The sequence below is a fragment of the Pleurodeles waltl genome, chromosome 3_1 (genome assembly GCF_031143425.1).
Source record: "Pleurodeles waltl isolate 20211129_DDA chromosome 3_1, aPleWal1.hap1.20221129, whole genome shotgun sequence".
NCBI classification, from domain to species: domain Eukaryota; kingdom Metazoa; phylum Chordata; class Amphibia; order Caudata; family Salamandridae; genus Pleurodeles; species Pleurodeles waltl.
The window spans coordinates 1,341,705,787-1,341,726,635 of NC_090440.1; the positions used below are offsets into that span (position 1 = coordinate 1,341,705,787).

General features: G+C 47.6%; 1 protein-coding gene across 2 annotated transcripts in view; it reads left to right on the forward strand.

The window, feature by feature from the left end:
- Positions 1-20,849, forward strand: part of KMT2A (lysine methyltransferase 2A) — a 1,244,888-nt gene that overhangs the window by 938,969 nt on the left and 285,070 nt on the right. For both annotated transcript variants that reach the window (XM_069224744.1, XM_069224745.1), the window contains exons 23-24: positions 19,041-19,158; positions 19,268-19,346. In XM_069224744.1, the coding sequence (XP_069080845.1) occupies positions 19,041-19,158; positions 19,268-19,346 (197 nt within the window). The remainder of the gene's footprint in view (positions 1-19,040; positions 19,159-19,267; positions 19,347-20,849) is intronic.

Sequence of the window (20,849 nt, forward strand, 5' to 3'; positions counted from 1 at the left end):
ATCTGGGAAGTTTGGTATCAAACTTCTCAGCACAATAAATGCACACTGATGCCAGTGTGGAATTTATTGTACAAAGCACCCAGAGGCATCTTAGAATACCCCTGAATACCAATCCGACTTCTAGTGTGGGGCTGACCAGTTTCTGCCAGCCTGCCGCAACCAGATGAGTTACTGGCCACATGGGGAGAGTGCCTTTGTCACTCTGTGGCCAGGAACAAAGCCTGTACTGGGTGGAGGTGCTTCTCACCTCCCCCTGCAGGAACTGTAACACCTGGCGGTGAGCCTCAATGTCTCACCCCTTTTGTTACAGCGCCACAGGGCATCCCAGCTAGTGGAGATGCCCGCCCCTCCGGCCACTGCCCCCACTTTTGGCGGCAAGGCTGGAGGAGATAATTAGAAAAACAAGGAGTCACCCACCAGTCAGGACAGCCCCTAAGGTGCCCTGAGCTGAGGTGACCCCTGCCTTTCGAAATCCTCCATCTTAGTTTTGGAGGATTCACCCAATAGGATTAGGGATGTGACCCCCTCCCCACTGGGAGGAGGCACAAAGAGGGTGTAGCCACCCTCCAGGACAGTAGCCATTGGCTACTGCCCTCCCAGACCTAAACACACCCCTTAATTCAGTATTTAGGGGCACCCCAGAACCCAGGAAATCAGATTCCTGCAACCTAAAACAAGGACGACTGCTGACCTACAAGCCCTGCAGAGAAGACGGAAGACGACAATTGCTTTGGCCCCAGCCCTATCGGCCTGTCTCCTGACTCGAAGAAACCTGCAACCAGCGACGCATCCAACAGGGACCAGTGACCTCTGAAGCATCAGAGGACTGCCCTGAATCCCAGGACCAAGAAACTCCCATGAGCAGCGGCTCTGCTCAACAACCAGCAACAAACTTGCAACTCTTCTACAACTTCAAAGACCTCACTCTTCCCGCCGTAAGCATGAGACTTCACACTCTGCACCTGACGCCCCCGGCTCGAGATCCAGAGAACCAAAACCACAGGGAGGACTCCCCGGCAACTGCGACCCGTGAGTAGCCCGAGACGACCCCCCTGGACCTCCAGAGCGACTCCTGCAGAGAGAATCCAGAGGCTCCCACTGACCGCGACTGCCTGTAACAAGGGACCCGACGCCTGGACCAAGCACTGCACCCGCAGCCCCCAGGACCAGAAGGAACCGAACTTCAGTGCAGAAGTGACCCCCCCCAGGTGACCCTCTGCCTAGCCCATGTGGTGGCTGGCCCGAGAACCCCCCCTTGTGCCCTGCCTGCACAGCTAGAGTGACCCCCATGTCCCTCCATTGAAACCAATACAAAACCCGACACCTGCTTTGCACACTGCACCCGGCTGCCCCTGTGCTGCTGAGGGTGTGTTTTGTGTGCCTACTTGTCTTCCCCCCTACCCCCCCCCCCCCGTGCTCTACAAAACCCCCTGATCTGCCCCCGATGACGTGAGTACTTATCTGCTGGCAGACTGGAACCGGAGCACCCCTGTTCTCCATAGGCGCTTGTGTTTTGGGCACCTATTTGACCTCTGCACCTGACCGGCCCTGAGCTGCTGGTGTGGTAACTTTGGGGTTTCCTTGAACCCCCAACGGTGGGCTGCCTATGCCCAGGAACTAAGACTTGTAAGTGTCTTACTTACCTCACAATGTAACCAATATTTACCTCCCCCAGGGACTATTGATTTTTGCACAGTCTACTTTTAAAAATAGCTTATTGCCATTTTAACAAAAACTGTATATGTTATTGCTCTAATTCAAGGTTCCTAACTTACCTGTGTTGAGTGCCTTACATTTTATGTATTTACTCCAAATCTTGAACTTGTGGTTCTAAAAATAAATTAAGAAAATATATTTTTCTATATAAAAACTAGTGGCCTGGAGTTAAGTCTGAGTGTGTGTTCCTCATTTATTGCCTGTGTGTGATTGTACAACAAATGCTTAACACTACCCTCTGATAAGCCTACTGCTTGACCACACTACCACAAAATAGAGCATTAGAATTATCTAATTTTGCCACTAAGGGGAACCCTTGGACTCTGTGCACACTGTCTCTCACTTTGAGATAGTATACACAGAGCTAACTTCCTACAGTTCCGCAAAGGTCTTACACATCTTTTTCCCACATTCCCGTTCATTATGCCCTAAAGGGATCTGAATTTTTTTTTGACATTTCTGATGTGCACTCCTTGCGAGCCTCTCCACAATGGTCCTCTCAGCCTTCGTTGTGTCTATTACATCTGCCTACAGGGTGAGTGAGCTCCACACATTATCATCTAAGCCGCCCTACCTTTCCATCTATCTTGAAAAAGTGGTGCTTCTCACTAGGGCCTCCTTTCTGCTAAACGTGGTTACTCCCTTCAATGTAGGGCAATCCATCTCCTTGCCTACTTTTTAACGCACCCCCACATCAGGACAAGGAAAGACTTCACCGTTAGGATCCAAAAAGAACATTGGCGTTCTATGTTTATCATACTAAAGAGTTCCAGGTGGATGATCAACTCTGTCAGTTATGTGGATGTGAAGAAAGGTCAGGCAGTGCAGAGGAGAACCATCTACAGATCGGTTGTTCTCTCTATTAAGATCTGCTACGCTCTGACCAAGAAGCAATCCCCTGAGAGTTTGCATGCCCATTTTGTGCGAGCTAAAACTGCGACCACTGCATTAGTACATGGAGTTCCAGTCCTTGACATCTGTCAAGCGGCAACGTGGGCATGTCTGCACACACGATTCCCAAACAGTACTGCCTGGACAGTCAGGTCTGTAGGGGCAGGTACTTTGCCCGTTTGCTGCTGCAGGACTTCCTAGTATGATCTTGGTTCTCAGACCAATCTCCAGTGATGGTATTCCTTGGGTATCTATTCAAATGTAAGGAATCTGCCACTAGAAGTCTCTATCACATGATCAAGTTACTTACCTTTACTAACGTCTTATCTGGTAGATGCAATATCTAGTTGCAGATTCCTTACTGGCCCACCCATCCTCCCTGCTCTTCAGACTGATTTCTAGGGGCAGGGACTCCCCTTTCAGGGCCTTAGTTTGATGCAGCAGTAGTCAGTTTCTTTATGGTTCTGCACTTCTGGCGTGGAAGCCCATGAAAACAAAGTGACGTCAGTGCATCAGGGTGGCACCTATATAGGAGCCACAATGTTGTATCTGGTGCGGCTAACAACGGACGCATATCCAATCAACACCACCTAATGTTGCACAGGGGTACTGCTCACAGAAATCAAACTTAAGTAATCTGCAACTAGCTATTGTCCCTACCAAATAAGGCTCTATCGAAGGCAAGTAACTTTAAGACCGTCACCCGCTGTTAAACTCTGGAAGAGATTTGTTCAATTTTTTAACATTGTGAAATATAATTGATATACCCCACCGTGGCAATCCTTTTTATTTTCCAATTTTTTTTTATAGGACAGTCAGTGTAAATATGGCAAATGTGAACTTTTTTGCATCTTCAGGAAAAGAAAAAAAAATTTAAGTAAAGGAACTTTTTCAAAAAATATCTTCAAATCAGATACTTAAATATGAAGTTAGAAGCAGACCAGATCTCTTTCACAAAGGTATTGATTATACAAGTGCTGTCCACCCTGAGTGAAAGCAAGATTAGACAGCTGTATCATATTTTTCTGACCTCCCTCCAGCTGACTTATGTTTTCAGACTAGAAGAAGCTGTTGAATTTCAGAGGTCCCTGAATGCAGGACATGTGACATTACTTTTTGCAAAATTAACGGTTCAACATTTTAAAACTTAATTACTTATATTGCACCCCAAGTAAATTGAATGGGAAAGGAGCCATAACTTAAAATTTCTTCACTTGGGGCAACCAAGATATACTTGTGTTTTTCACCTTTGTGAAACTATGGGAAGTCTGGTGGAAGTTGCTAATTTTCTGAAGAATATTTTGTGCGGATAGGTTAATATCCCCACATAACTTAGTTTACTTGTGATAGACAATCATACCTTATGTTACCCAGACGTGTTATCTGATTTGTGTTGTAGTTGGTTTTGTCAACATTCCTGCTGATTGGTTAAAACCTGACCAGCATCTTTTAGGCAATGGTTTTCTCACTAGTTAACGAACTATCATCTAGAGGTCGGACTGTGTAGATGTAAGGGAAGTAGAGCAAAAGAAAAAGGTGGTGAGATATGGACGCTATAAGGAAATGTTAGTTTTTGTATGTCGCACCCACGTTTTTCAACTGATGCTACTGGTTTTTCGAATTTGAGTGTGCACTGAGGCCTGCACTCCAGGCCTCAGTGCCAGTTCCCTGACCAGTGTATGTCAAATTGGCTGTACCCCAATTGAAACGGCTAACTTACCTATAGGTCCCTGATATCTGATAGAGACTTATAGTAACAGATTCTTTACCTCAGAATTTTCCCCCAGTCGTCAGACTGGATCCGGAGATGTTTTCTTAGAGCAATACCCTTGCTTGTCGGTAGGTGGCGTCAGTCCACTCCGCAGCTGCGTCGCTGTGATGGTGTTGGTAGTAGTACATAGATGCCGCCTCAGCGGAGTGACATCAGTTCTTTCCTTTCCGCGCCACGCACTGATCTGAATAGAGCTACCCTGGTCTCTTTTTGACCGTTTTGCCAAGTTTTTTGGTGCATTGAGATGTCCCCGAAGACCGGTTCAAGCCGTGCGAGGACTGTCCACCGCATGATGTCAATGACGGATTCGCATCAGGTCTGTTTGTGGTGCTTGGATCACGACCACGACCCGAACTCGTGCTCCGAGTGCCGGGCCAAGAACCTAAAGGCTTTGAGGGAGCAGTCCCTCAAGCTCCTGGCGGCCCGGCGCTCGACGTCACGTAGGTCCTGGTCTCGCTCGAGGGGAAGGTCTTGAGACTGCTTGCGGAGCCACCACTATTCTTCTTCCTCCATGTCTTCGGGCACAGGTAAGAAGAAGAATTCTAAGCGGTCCAGTTACCCTTCAACTTTACACTGTCGCTCAACTAATGCGGTGTGGGAGGAGCATAGACGCTTGAGGCTTCAGTCTTCGGAACCTGCTTCTGGGTCTGCTCCGCGCTTCCCTGAGTTTCCAGGAGAGGGAGCGAGCCCTGCCTAATTGAAGTAGTGTATGAGGCCATGCGCCTCATTTTTGGGCAGGCTGACCCCAATACGGCACCTTCGGACCCAAGGGGTTCGGTCGGGGGGGGGGGTTCTTTGGGTTCCGCACCGGCATCTTCGGCTCTGGCCACAGAGGTCCTGTCTGGATCTGCTGGCAGATCTGCACTGAGACCTTCCATGGTGCCGGTTCGATTGTCGACACTACAGACGTCAGTGGTGCCCAACATCGACCTGATCCTCATCCCCAACGACTGAGAGTCTGAACGGCTTCGGCCGATGCTGTCTGTCTTCAAAGGGGCCTACTCACCCCTGGTCGGATTTGGACCCTTTTTTTTAATAGGTACGAATTCGGGGAAGGATTGGAGGGGTCTTTGGACCCTTATGAATACCAGGATGACCCTAAATTTGACTGGGCACAGGAGTTGGGCGAGGCCAGTGGCCTGGAAACTTCTCCAGACGCTGGCGTGCGGTCTCCTCCTACCGTGGCTATGGCAGAGGGAGCGACTTATTCTGTGGTGGTCAGTAGGGTGGCTGAGGTCCTTGGCCTTGAGCTGCCTACTGTACGGGTCAAGTCAAATCTTCTTACGGAGGTGCTTCAGCCAGGGGCTGCTGTGAACAGGACTATTGCACGCCGCTATCAGCCTGCCCCAAACAATCCTAAATTCCTGTCCCAACGCCTGAGAGCCTTGTCATCCAGGTTTCCTCTTCCTCTGGTGCGTTCCCTTCCGCACCCCTGGAGATGGAATCAAAAAGGCTGGAACAATTTGGGAAGATGTTTTCATCCTCCAGTCTTGCGCTGTGGTCCATGAAAACCGCATGCCTTTTGAGCCACTATTCCCACTCTCTGTGGGATACAGTTGCGCTAGTTCTGTCATGGATACCGGGGAGGCCCGTGCTATCGTCTCCCAAGCTGTCACCAATGGGAGAGATGCAGCAAAGTTCATGATCCGAAGTGGGCTAGACACGACCAACTCTCTAGGCAGATCGGTTGCGACGACAGTAGCCTTGAGGCGCCACACCTGGTTGCATAACTCGTTTTTTGGGGGATGTACAACAATCTCTTATGGACATGCCCTTTGATGGCTCCTGTTTCTTTAGAGACGAGGCAGACTCGGCCTTGGAGAGGTTCAAGGACTCCCTGGCTATGGCTCGGATCCCTGCCCTTGCCACTACCCCTCACTCCCAACAGTTTGCCTTTTGCCCCTTTCGTGACCACAGAAGAGGCTCCCTGTCGCGTCCCCAAACCAGCCACCGTGCCACCCATGCTATTCAGCCACTGCGTAGCCGGGGACGCAGAATCCTGCATGGGAGAGGAAACCAGCGGTCTGCCCAGTCCAACTCTGACCCCATTGCAGCTTCCAAACCCTCCTTGTTCCGTCCCCTCACTCCGATCCAGTGTGGCAGGATTCGCCATAACCTGCCCCACTGGGAATCCGTCACTATGGACAGGTAGGTTTTGCAGGTAGTTTGAAAGGGCTAATCCCTGCCCTTCGAATCTGCCCCACCAGCTCTGCCTCCATCAGTCAGCCATCCTCCGGAGGATCGTTTGGCACTTCTCCAGGAAGTCGCAGCTCTCTTGGCAAAGGGAGCCATAGACAAGGTCCCTGTGCCTGAAGTAGGTTGTGGTTGTTATTCCCGCTACTTTCTGGTGCCGAAAGAGGACAAGAGCTTGTGTCCTATCCTAAACCTTCAGGACCTCAATTACTTCTCAAGATGAAGAAATTCAAAATGCTCACCCTGGCTCAGGTCCTGTCTGCGTTAGACCCAGGAGACTGGATTGTAGCATTGGACTTCCAGTATGCTTATTTCCACATTTCCATCCTCCCTGCCCACAGATGTTACCTGTGATTCGTAGTAGGTCACAAGCACTTTCAGTTTACTGTGCTCCCTTCGGTCTTACCAGCGCCCCTTGGGTGTTCACAAAAGTGATGGCGGTGGTTGCAGCTCATCTGCGGCGGTTATAGGTTTCAGTCTTCCCCTACCTTGATGACTGGATGTTGAAGGCAAACTCACCCCAGAAAGACATCTCCCACCTTAAGACTACGGCGAACCCCCTGCACACGCTGGGGTTTACTATAATTGTGCTGAAGTTACACTTGACTCCCTCTCAAACACTCCCTTTCATTGGAGCTGTTCTGGACACAGTGAAGTTTGGGGCTTGTCCTCCCAAAAACCAAATCCAAGATATTCAGACTAGGATTCTGATCTTTGAGCTCCTATCTTGTGTTTCGGTAAGACTGACTCTGAGGCTGCTGGGCCTCATGGCCTCCTCCATCGTGCTAGTGACACATGCCAGATGGCAGATGCAGGCTCTGCAGTGGAACTTGACGTTCCATTGGGCGCAGCATCAGGGAAATCTCTCCGACATGGTCCAGATCTCGGAGGGGGACTGCAAAAGACCTGCAGTGGTGGCTTTTGAATCTGCATTGGGTCCACGGCAGATCCCTTTCCCTTCCCCAGCCAGATCTATCCATAGTGACAGATGCGTCACTGCTGGGTTGGGGCAGCCACATTGGAGTGGTGGAGATCAGAGGCTTCTGGTCTCCAGCAGAGTCTGGGCTCAATATCAATCTTCTGGAGATCCGGGCGATCAGGCTTGCATTGAAAGCATATCTCCCCTCTCTTAAAGGGAAAGTAGTGCAAGTGTTTACGAACAGCACTACCGCCATGTGGTACTGCAACAAACAGGGCGGAGTAGGGTCCTGGACCCTTTGTCAGGAGGGACTACTCCTCCAGACATGGCTGGAACATCAGGGCATTACCATGGTGGTTCAACATGTGGCAGGCTGTCTGAATGCCAGAGCAGATAACTCAGCTGTCGATGCACAGCCGATCACGAATGGCGTCTCCATCCTGAGGTGGCGCAAGCTCTTTCAGCAGCCGGGAGAGCCTTGGTTAGATCGGTTTGCCTCCGTAGAGAACGTGCAATATCAGCTGTTTTGCGCATTGGAGTTTTCAAGGCGGCACTTCCTTGGAGACGCTTTTCATGGAAAAGCCCACTGATCTCAACTCAGACTGGCTCTTTGAGCGGATCTTCTGTTGCAGAAACGGGACGGTTCTCCACCCGAACCTGTCCAATCTGAGCCTTCATGCGTGGAGATTGAGCGGTGGCAGTTGATGACTTTTGACCTTCCACCCGAAGTCTGCAATGTTATCTTGGCAGCCAGGCGTCCCTCCACCAAAACGGTATACGCCTGTTGGCATATATTTGTGGCATGGTGTACCAACAAATCTGTTGATCCCCTCCCTGCTCCTCTTTTCTGAGTTTTTTTTGTTCATTCCTTAGCCCAGCAGAGCTCTGTGTAGGAAAATGGCCCTTGTTGCAGTTACTTCTCCACATTTTGCCTGATATTGATGCTAACTTGACCGAGAGTGTGCTTGGGACCCTGGTAACCAGGCCCCAGCACCAGTATTCTTTCACTACAAATGTACCATTGTTTCCACAATTGGCACACCCCTGGCACACAGATAAGTCCCTTGTTAAAGGTACCAGTGGTACCAAGGGCCATGTGACCAGGGAAGGAAACTAAGGGCTGCAGTATGTGTTGTCACCCTAAGGGACCCCTCACTTAACACATGCACACTGCCATTGCAAGGATAGCCAAAAGATTAGCTTTAGAGAAACAGTTCCTGGCTATAGAAAGGGAGAGAAAGGAAATAGGTTTAGGACCCATAAATGGTGCCAGCAACATAACTAGGGGTGGAGAGTATTCGGACATCCCTAAAGGGATTTTCCTTCAAATATGAGGATGGTGATGACATCACTAAGTGGTTGTTCATAGCCTTTGAGAGGGCCTGTGGAAGATTAAAAAAGTCTCATTGGGGAGCTCTCCTTTGGGAACTGTTTACTGGTAGTGTAGTGATAGGCTCGTCATGGTCACTGGTGCAGATGCTGAGTCCTGTGACCTCTGATTGAGGGCTTTGGATTGACCACTAAGGAGTATAAAATTAGGTTCAGGGGGACTCGCAAAACCTCAAGCCAGTCCTGGGTTGATTTTGTAGACTACTCAGTGAAAACACTGAATGGTTTGGTAACTGGAAATCAAGTGCATGACTTTGATGTGCTTTATAATTTGTTTAAGAAAGAAAACATTTTAAGTAACTGCTTCAATGAAAAGTTGCATCAGTATCTGGTAGACCTAGGTCCAACTTCTCCCCCAGAATTGGGAAAGAAGGCAGACCACTGGGTCACGACTAGGGTAACCAAGACTTCCACTGGGGGTGACCAAAATAAAGTTACAAAGCCTCCCCAGGAGAAAGTGGGTGACACTCCTAGAAGTAAAGAACAAGTCCTCTGTAGGCCCCCAAAAACCTGTCCAGGTGGGTGGGCCCCAAGACACATTCCAAAACGAAAGTGGGTTGCAGGGTAAAAACTGGGATGCCACTAAGGCATGGTGACACAACTGTAGACAGACAGGGCACCTCACCAAGGACACTTCTGGCACCAAAAACAAACCCCTTGGCAAAACCCCAGGGGTGACCAGTGTAGCCGTGGGGGATGACTCCTCAGATGAGGAGGTCCTCATAGCCTTCAACTGGAAAATGGTCCCAACAGGTGAGTTGGAGATTCCAGATGGAAGCAGACACTTCCACCACCTGCTGGTGAATGGAATCCCAACCACTGCCCTGAGAGACCCTTGTTACAGTCACACTACTGTGCATGACAGGCTGGTGCTCTCAAGCCAGTACATCCCAACTGATACTGCCAGAGTAAGGGTTAGCCCAGAAAAAGTCACTAATAGGCCTGTGGCTTTAGTGCCCTTAGGAGTGGGTGGGACCTTTAGCTGGAGAACGGTGGTAGTCAGTACAGACCTCCCCCTTGATTGTCTCCTTGAAAATGACTACCCAGAGGTTAGTCAGAGCCCAAAAGAGGAACTGGTCCAGTACCAGCCCTCTCCCAAGGATTCTGGAGGTACTGCCCCCACAGAGTCTAAAGATAAGCACCAGAAGCGAAAAAAGAGAAAGCAGTGCAGGAAAGGTGGACAACCTTTAGCCAAGGTTCCAGTAAGCCCAGGAAATTCTGCTCCAGTAGGGGAAAACTCCAAAAGTGTCACTAGTAAATTCCAACCTGACCCACAAGAAGACCTGACTAGTCAGGCAACTGTTAAACATGAGTGGGTGGCTCCTCAGCTAACAGAAGAAAGAGTGGAAGAAGGGTGTTTACTACAAGATGTAGTGACCCCCCCACGCTAACACAGCAGACAGGCACCCTGAATCCAAAGAAGCCTGTAACTTAGCCCCTTCCCTTGTTGGTGAAGAGCTGAAGTTGTGGTTCTGGGCACTGACAGCTGTCAGTGACCTCTGCTGGGTGTTAGCCTTTATGGCTGCACTCTCCTTGGCATGGTGGTCTGACCCCATGCCAAATAACAAGTTAGGTCCCCTGACCATGTTGGTCATGGTGGAGTTACTGCAGCTGTGGGTAACCTCTTTGGGTAATCTAGGGGTGACCCCAGCTAAAATAAGATTAGCAGAGGTTGATACCCCTAACCCCAAAATAAAAAGAATGGGTGAAGACACTAGAAGCACAGACGAGGCAATTCAGAATGGGTCCTATCACTGTTGAGATAGGTCAATTCCCCAGAGGGGACTTTTGTTGGAAAATGGCCCTTGTTGTAGTTACCCCTCCACTTTATGCCTGATAAAGCTGCTGACTTGACTGAGAGTGTGCTGGGACCCTGCTAAGCAGGCCCCAGCACCAGTGTTCGTTCATTAAAAATGTACCATTGCTTCCACAGTTGGCACACCCCTGGCACACAGATAAGCCCCTTGTAAAAGGTACCAGTGGTACCAAGGGCAATGTGACCAGGGAAGGTACCTAAGGGCTGCAGCATGTGGTGTGCCACCCTAAGGGACCTCTCACCTAACACATGCACACTGCCATTGCAGATTGTGTGTGTTGGTGGGGAGAAAAAGGCAAAGTCGACATGGCATCCCCCTAAGAGTCCCATCCCCACAAACACTGCCTGTGGCATAGGTAAGTCACCCCTGTAGCAGGCCTTAAAGCCCTAAGGCAGGGTGCACTATACCACAGGTGAGGGCATAGCTGCATGAGCAATATGCCCCTATAGTGTCTAAGTCTATTCTTAGACATTGTAGGTACAGTGTGGCCATATTTAGTATATGGTCTGGGAGTTAGTCAAAACAAACTCCGCAGTTCCATAATGGCTACACTGAATGCTTTGAATTTTGGTATCAAACTTCTCAGAATAATAAACCCACACTGATGCCAGTGTTGGATTTATAAAAAAATGCACACGGAGAGCATCTTAGAGATGCCCCCTGTATTTTTCCTAATCCTTCAGTGCAGGACTGACTGGTATGTGCCAGCCTGTCACTGAGAGATGAGTTTCTTACCCCATGGGCTGAGAGTCTTTGTGCTCTGAGGCCAGAAACAAAGCCTGCACTGTGTGGGGATGCTTCACACCTCCCCCCTGCAGGAACTGTAATACCTAGCGGTGAGCCTCAAAGGCTCAGGCTTCGTGTTACAATGCCCCAGGGCACTCCAGCTAGTGGAGATGCCCAGCCCCCGGACAAAGCCCCACTTTTGGCGGCAAGTCCAGAGGGATAATTAGGAAAAACGAGGAGTCACTACCTCAGCCAGGACCACCCCTAAGGTGTCCAGAGCTAAAGTGACCACCTCCTTGCAGAATCATCCATCTTGGTTTGGAGGATCAGGGCCAGTAGGGATAGGTATGTGCCCCCCTCCCAGTGGGAGTGGGCACCAGGAGGGTGTAGCTACCCTCATTGACAGTAGCCATTGGCTACTGCCATCTAACCCCTAAAAACACCCCTAAATCTTGTATGTAAGGACTCCCTGAAACACGGTAGTCAGATTCCTGACGACCACACAAGAAGGACGACTGCTTAGCGGAAACCCCCAGCAGAGAGGGAAAGGAGACAACTGACTTGGCCCCAGCCCTACTCCCCTATATTCTGCTTCAAAGAACCTGCAGAAGAAAAGCAACACATCCTGCATGTCCAGCGACCTCTGAAAACCTCCATGGGACTGCATCACAGAGGATCAAGAATTCTTGTGGACACCGGCCCAGTCCAAAGAAGAATAGAAGTAGAAACCTCTTGTGAGGGACGCCCACCTCACTCCAGAAGCGTGAGTCCTAACCACTCTGCTCCCACGGCCCAAATCCAGGTGGCCCAACCGACAAGAAAGGACCCCAGGCGACGGTGAACAAGTGCCCACCCTGGTTTGACCTCTCCACCCCTCCACGACGACGCCTCCAGAGGGAATCCACAGGACCCCCCTGACCGCAACTGCCCTGGATGAAAATAACCGACGCCAAAAGACCCACTGCACCCGCAGCCCCCAGGCCTTGGAGAAATTGACACCTGGAGCAACGACAATCAACAGACAGCCCTCTTACCTGTCTGACCGTGGTGTGCCCGAGACACCCACTGTTAGACCTGACAGCCTTAGGGTAGTCACCCCTAACTTTTTGCCTACCTCCCTCCGCTTTTTGGACACTGTTTTTGCTGGTTTATAGACTCTGCGCACTTTACCTCTGCTAACCAGGGCTAAAGTGCATATGCTCTCTCCCCTAAAACATGGTAACCTGGAATCATACCTGATTGGACTATTAGTTTACCTATAAGTCCCTAGTAAGGTGCACCCTATGTGCATAGGGCTGGTAAATTAAATGCTACTAGTGGGCCAGCAGCACTGGTTGTGCCACCCACTTAAGTAGCCCCTTCTCCTTGTCTCAGGCTTGCCATTGCAAGGCCTGTGTGTGCAGTCTCACTGCCACATCGACTTGGCATTTAAATGTTCTTGCCAAGCCTAGAACTCCCCTTTTTCTACATATAGGACACCCTTAATGTGTGCCCTAGGTAACCCCTAGGGCAGGGTGCTGTGTAGGTAAAAGGCAGGACATGTACCTGTGTAGTTATATGTCCTGGTAGTGTAAAACTCCTAAATTCATTTTCACACTACTGTGAGGCCTGCTCCCTTCATAGGCTAACATTGGGGCTGCCCTCATACACTGTTGAAGTGGCAGCTGCTGATCTGAAAGGAGCAGGAAGGTCATATTTAGTATGGCCAGAATGGTAATACAAAGTCCTACTGACTGGTGAAGTCGGATTTAATATTACTATTCTAGAAATGCCACTTTTAGAAAGTGAGCATTTCTTTGCACTTAAATCCTTCTGTGCCTTACAATCCACGTCTGGCTGGGCTTGGTTGACTGCTCCTTGTGCATTCACTCAGACACACCCCAAACACAGGGTACTCAGCCTCACTTGCATACATCTGCATTTTGAATGGGTCTTCCTGGGCTGGGAGGGTGGAGGGCCTGCTCTCACACAAAGGACTGCTTCACCCCCTACTGGGACCCTGGCAGACAGGATTGAACTGAAAAGGGACCTGGTGCACTTCTTAGCCACCCTTTGAAATCTCCCCCACTTCAAAGGCACATTTGGGTATAAAACAGGGCCTCTGCCCTACCTCATCAGACACTTGCTGGAGAAGAAACCTGAACCAGAACCTACATCCTGCCAAGAAGAACTGCCTGGCTGCTCAAAGGACTCACCTGCCTGCTTTCTACAAAGGACTGCTGCCTTGCTGTTGCCCTGCTGCCTTGCTGAACTCTTGTCTGGCTGTGAAAGTGCTCTCCAAGGGCTTGGATAGAGCTTGCCTCCTGTTCCTTGAAGTCTCAGGACCAAAAAGACTTCCCTCTTTTACTTGGACGCTCCGTGCGCCGAAAATTTCGACGCACAGCTTCTTTCGCAGCGAGAAAAACGCCGCACTCCGACGCTGATCGACGCGACGCTCTCGGGACGATCGAAGATCCGACGCACGGCCTCGCAAGGACAACGCCGCCCGACCTCTAGAGGAGAAATCGACGCGACGCCTGCCGTGAGATCGTAATTTCAACGCGCAGCCCCGCAGATCGAAGTCTAGAGGAGAAATCCACGCGACGCCTGCCGTGAGATCGTAACTTCGACGCGCAGCCCCGCAGACCGACGCGCAGCCGGAGAACAAGCAGGAAAATCCACGCACAGACCCGGGACATCTGGTAATCCCCGCGATCCACAGAAAGAGACTGTCCGCGCGCTGGAAACCGACGCCGACTTCCCCGCGTGGAAAATAACAACGCAAGTCCGTGTGTGCTGGGGCGAAATCGACGCACACACACCTTTTTCCACGCACCTCTTCGCTTGTGGCCCTCTGAGGAGATTTTTCCACTCCCAACCAGGTACTTGTGCTTGAAAGAGACTTTGTTTATATTCTAAAGACTTAAGACACTTTATATCACCTCCCTGTGATATTTCTACAATTTTCTATTGCAACTTTATTTCTTTTTGACCTACAATTATCCTGATAAATATTATATATTTTTCTAAACACTGTGTGGTGTATTTTTGTGGTGTTATATGGTGGTATTGTATGATTTATTGCACAAATACTTTACACATTGCCTTCTGAGTTAAGCCTGACTGCTCGTGCCAAGCTACCAGAGGGTGGGCACAGGATAATCTTGGATAGTGTGTGACTTACCCTGACTAGAGTGAGGGCTTTTGCTTGGACAGAGGGTAACCTGACTGCCAACCAAAAACCCCATTTCTAACACCCACCCACTGGACCTCGCTTGCAGCTCTCCTGAGTGACCTCCCCGGGGTCCCCTCATAGAGTCTCATTGGAAATCCGACGCCCTGGTTACACCCTGCACCTGGCCACCCCAGTGCCACTGAGGGTGTGTGATTGGTGCCTACTTGGGGCCCCCCTGGTCTGCCCTCCGAACTGCAGGTACTTACCTGCTGGCAGACTGAATTCCGAGTACCCCCTGTCTCCCGTTAAAATTGCTCAACTTTGACCTCTTCACCCGGCCGGCCCCGTGCTGGTGGTGGGTATTTCGGGTTGACTTGAACCCCAAACGGTGGACTACCTATAACCCGGAGACGGGAACTGTAAGTCGTGTACTTAACTCTAAAACTGTACTTTATTTCCTTTCCCCAGGAATTGTTCTGAAAATGCACTGTCCACTTTCATACTAGATATTCTCTGTTTTCCTAAAAACGTTTTACTTGACTAAGTGAAAGTCACATTGATGTGACTTACATCAATCAGTACTTACCTGCAACAGTATTTACTTCTAAACTGAGTCTTGTCGTTCTAGTAATAAAGCAACAAAAGAATATTTTTCTATATAAAGTCCTATTGGTCTGGCGTTAAGTCATTGAGTGTGTGTTTCTTCTATTGCTTGTGTGTGTGTGTGTACAACAAATGCTTAACACTACCCTCTGATAATCCGAACTGCTTGACCACACTACCACAAATAGAGCATTAGTATTATCTGTTCTTGCCTCTGTCAAGCCTCTTGGGGAACCCCTGGACTCTGTGCACACTATATCTCATTTTGATATAGTATATACAGAGCCAGCTTCCTATAGTATCCTGCTAAGTATTCCTACCGGATGGTAGACTTGTTTTCCACCATAGCTATAATACCAGGTGTGGGTAAACGCGAGATTCCCAACAATGATCGAAGACCAGAGTTGATCAAAGCAGAGCATGAGGGAGTTGCTTCTGCCCATGCTGGTGTGGCGGCTACAATGTCATTGTTGCAAGCTCGTTATTGGTGGCAAGGTCTGTACAAACAGACCATGCAGTATGTCCTTTGTTGCAGTATCTGCCAACAAATTAAGGGGTCCACCGTCAGACGCCCACCGCAGACACCCTTCCTAATTTCTAACAAACCATTATATAATGTGTGTACCTGGACCATTGTGGTCCATTGACACCTGGCCGTTTATACAAATACATTCTAGTCGCTGTTGACTCGTGCTCCAGATTTCTATGGGTGTGGGCACAACGCTCGGCTGACGCTCAGACTGTTACTAAAGATTTGGAAGTATTTATCGGCACATATGCAGTTGTGACTTTCCACTCGGAGCAGGGCCCTGCTTTCTACTCATGAGCATACAGGGACGTCATGGCTTTGTTAGGGGTCCAACTCCATTACTCGTCTCTATTTCATCCCGTAGGAAATAGTGTTGTGGAGTGACAAAACAGAGATTTAAAGCAGTCCTTATTAGCCAGAGTACTAGGTACGGGTCATAATTGGCTTAATCACCTGTATGAAGTCCAGAGAGCACTTGATAATGTGCCTAGGTGGTCCCTGAGGGTCCTACTTCATACGAGTACCTATTTGGAATTCAAATGTATGTTCAAGATCTTGATGGTCATGGCATGGAGGCGGCAGAAACACCCTTTGACATAAATGAGCGTGTCACTGTCTTGCAGCAGTTACAACAGTTCCCAGGATGACAACGCTTCTGCCTGTGCTGCCTCTTTAGGAATTAAGGATGTATCAATAACGTCTTCCGGCTGGATTCCAAAGGTTGGGGACCTATTACGTGAAACAGTTGCTGTGAAAAAGGAGTTGGGTCCTTTGTATTGTGCACCTTTTCCAATCCTGGGGATACACGGTACCAGAACTGTTTTTCTACCACCGCTGCCTCTTTCTAAAGAAAACCGCTTTGTCTCCATTAACAATGTCAAGTTATACCATGTGGTCGATCCTGCACAGCAGACCAAGAGGAACAACCAGTAGTACCCGAATCCCTCTCACTACTGGTCAAGATGTCCCTCTACAAATTTTAATCAGCAACGCTGACACCTCACCGAGCTTAGGGTTGGTGGAAAATGATATTTTATTAGTTCCACTAGCATCCTTTAGCACAAGCAACACAGAAAATTTTGATAGATCAGTCTCAAATTCTACACAAATGGATGGTATCATTTATTATGAACCTGTGCGGGAGACCACTGTTAGTTCTCTTCTTCGGAATACGGCTCCAGTTTTTGCACAAACTGCTTCTGGATACTTTGCCAACATCACTGACACTTTCTCGGACTCATCTGCCTCTTCTGCATCTGAACTGTCAAGAACACGTAAGCTGATAATTTAGCTCAAAACAAATTACTTTGCTCTCCCATTAAACTATCTGTGGCTTTCCTTGACTATATAAGCTTTCCTCATTGGAATTGGCTTTGTTATTAATTTCTTTCTACTAATACATGGTCATTACCTTCCTGAACGATCAACAGTGGAACTGGTGGATGACGTTTTGAAACCCCATTTCTCTTCTCACTAGGTCCGCAGAGACTTGGCTTACGTGAACATTTCCGCCATGCCAATTCCTGATGGGATTGTTTGGGATAAAGTCACATTTGACATATGCGGCCCGACAGACGTCATTCAAATACCCTATCTGTTTAAACTTTCTATGAATTATGTAATAATACCCAGAGTTGTTTCTGAAGACTGAGATGTGAAAACAGTTTATTCTGTGATGACTGAGTTGCAGTATTTTACTGTATTTGAAAGTGAGGATGTTTATCAATCCAAAGAAAATTATGGAGACATGTTCTGCTACAACTATTATGGACACCATTTCATTCACAGAGCAAGTACCCCGAAAACTAATTTTAATTACACACAGTAGGAACATTGTCCAACTCCTCCATGAGGAAGTTCTAAAATATATTCTGGAAAATTTACATATTTTTCTGGGCACAATGTTAAAATATTGGAGAACTACAGTTACAGGTAAGTAACTTACTATCTTATTTATCATCATCATCCAGATCCTGGCATTTTACTTTGAATGGTGTTGCACTGTAGGCAGTGTCAAAAACACCTTGGTATTCGAGATCTCAGCCTACAGCAGGTGGAAGTGGGTGGAACATTACTCCAAGAGGCATATTGCAGCAGGATGGTTGGAATGCCCTGTTTAGAAATTATCCTAATCTTGGAGGTCCTAGCAGGTTGTTGCTTCAACAGTGCAGTCATTGAAACAGGTTTGTCAGGGGCACTATTGTCGTCAAAGTCACTGTAGTTGGTGTTGTCAGTGCATAGGCAGTGAAAATTTAGTGTGGGTCACCCAGGAGTGCATTTAGAAGGACATCTGTGGGTCACACACACACAACCTCAGAAAGTGGGCTGTGATTCTAAGTGCTTTTCTTGTCCACCTTTTTCAGGAATTGCTGAACTGTTTCTGTGGATGTTGAGAGCACTTCATCCGGCGTGGGTCTGGTATCACATATGTACTCGGAGTGCTCCAGCTTGAGAACTTTTTTAAGCACTTGGGATAATCTGTCTAATTCATACCATGAAGAGGGGACCTTTTTAGTCTTGATTTTTGCAGTCGACTCTAAATTCTTGAGGGCTTTACTGGAACATTTTCAGCCAGTTTTGCAGTTCTTTGCCTTGTGCATTGGCTGTAGGAATTAAATAGACTCCTTATGAGTAACCTCTGCCTGTAGATTCCCTTTTAGAAGGCCCATGCCTGTCTACTTTCCAGAGAAAAGCAACTTGGATCAGAAGGTTGCCCCTAGGATTGAATAGACGAAGATCTTGAAGTAAAAAAAATAATCAAGCATACAAACCTACTGAAGAAATCGAACCAGAGCTTGTGGGGATTCCTATCACGTGATGTACGGTGGAAATCTGAATGGGGCCCAGAGTATTTTCATAAGGTGAGAAATGAGTAGGAAGATTGTGCACAAGAAAGGCAGTTACAAAGGGAAGTAACTTTTTCTACACTGCTTTTATGTAACCGCAGGACTCCCAGTTCAAAGATGGGGTATTGTTAAGGCACTTGAGACTACCAGGGAAACCGATACTGGACAGCAGTAATTATTTGTAAATTACTTATTTTATTCCTCTCCTAATTGTTTTCAGGCATACAGTGAGAGTGGAGACCATTTTTAATGTTTAGTTACTTGATTAAATGGATAGAAAGGAGTGGGGGAGGGATGCTTTTAGACATAGGTGCCTTCATCGAAGGGGTTGCTTTACTTAAAGCACCAGTCAGAAAGACATGTTTACATGCAGATAGAATTCTAAGATGATGAGGCTTTTGTTGTAAGGTTCGCAGTTGGTTCAGATGGAGTAAAACAGGCAGTCTTCTTATAGTTGTGTTTCTCTTTGTCCCTTTTCTTGTGCAGGTTGTGACAGGCAATGGATTTGAGGTGCAGCGCAGAGTGTTTGTTGACTTTGAGGGCCTCAGTTTGCGTAGGAAGTTCCTTAATGGTCTAGAGCCAGAGAACATTCACATGATGGTTGGTAAGTGATGGCCACACCCAAAGTTGGACAGAAAAGTAAGCTGTGTTTGTTTCATGACTGTTGCTTGCCAAGACTAACATTTTCTGATTTTCTTGTGTCTTTGTGCCAGGTTCCATGACCATTGACTGCTTGGGCATCCTAAGTGATCTCTCTGATTGTGAGGACAAGCTCTTTCCCATTGGTTATCAGTAAGTTTGCCATCCGTTTGAAATTGTCATGAACAGGTATACTCCATGGCTGTTTGACACTTAAGATGTACATACCCTATTTTAGACAGGTATTCATATGCCTAAAACTTGTAGTTGCTCTCAATAATTTTGCATGTGTGCCCTTAAGCTAAGGTCTGATGCCCCTAATATTACAGAGACCCAAGGCAGCATCACAGTTTTGTGTCAAACCCTGCAAGCAAATGTTAGCCTAAGTGTTCTCAGTAAGGGGAGGCCCTACCCCTTGATTGGTCTTGAAACTTTGGCAAAAGGCTAATAAATACTTCTGTATTGTATGATCTTCATATATGGTCAGAAACATTAGAACTGTGCCACCTGTGTTTGGAATCCAAGACCACTTCTTTACCATACATAACATAATTTCTTTAAATGGTAAAAAGCTTATGAATGTAAAAGCCTAATCATTCACATGAACGTATCTAAGGATAGATGCCCAAAACTTCTGGTGTCCTACATTGTAGAATCTTCAATGCAAAGGATAAGCATTAGAAAAATTCCCTGCTGCATGTGCGGACCCTGGAATGCTTCAAATTCAGTATTTGTCCACATAATTATGTACAGTGTCCATAAGAGGTATAGCGCTTTTCAGAATCCTATTCAAGACAATTTAAAACTACGTTACAGCTTTTGAAATATAAAAAACGGTCTGTCATTGAAGGAAAAGTGCAGCTTGATAGACTTACATGGTGAAGCTCTGCCCTTAAGAATACTGGAGCTTCCACTACCCATGATGCACTTTACTGTCAGTTTCTTTTCTCAGTCAGTTGTTTTCCATCTGGCTTCTGAGGAAAGGATCTTCGAACACCTGGAGATTTTCAGATCTCTGTTTTTGAGATTATCATCTCTCAGAAAACCATTTTTTTAAACTATTTTAATCAGTGTCTGCAGATAACATTTATCGAGTAAACCTCTTTTTTGAAAATCTCCTTTATTTTTCTGTCACAGTGCCTTCATGTTTCATTAAGCAACCTTCCAGTGGCTAAAACAAAAGGCAGCTTCAAACCCACACAGACTGTTTGGTGTGCTTACCATCTCCCATGCAAATAAAGAATGTGAGTTCTGCCACAAAAAATTCCAAAAGGATTTTAGAAGATAGAGAAGGCATCAGGCTTGTGGAAGCTTACAAAATGTGATGGCTGTAGAAGAGACGAGAACACGGAGCTGAGAAATCATCCTTCCAGCCCCAAAGATGCCTACACCTCAAAAAGACTTCTCAAGAGGAAGATCTGAGTAGAGGAGGATACAACTACTCCAGACATCACTCCCGTTTTGCATCCAAGATCTTAGACCACATTGCAGGCCTAATAACCCCTTTGATGCAAAGGCAATCAGGGCTGACTAACCATATATTGATAATTGATACTTCAAGGTTGTAGAGACCCATATTGCCGTCAATCTAGTCCTCAACTGCAAAAAAGTACCAGTCAAAGTTAAGACAATCTCATTCGACATCAAAATATTCTG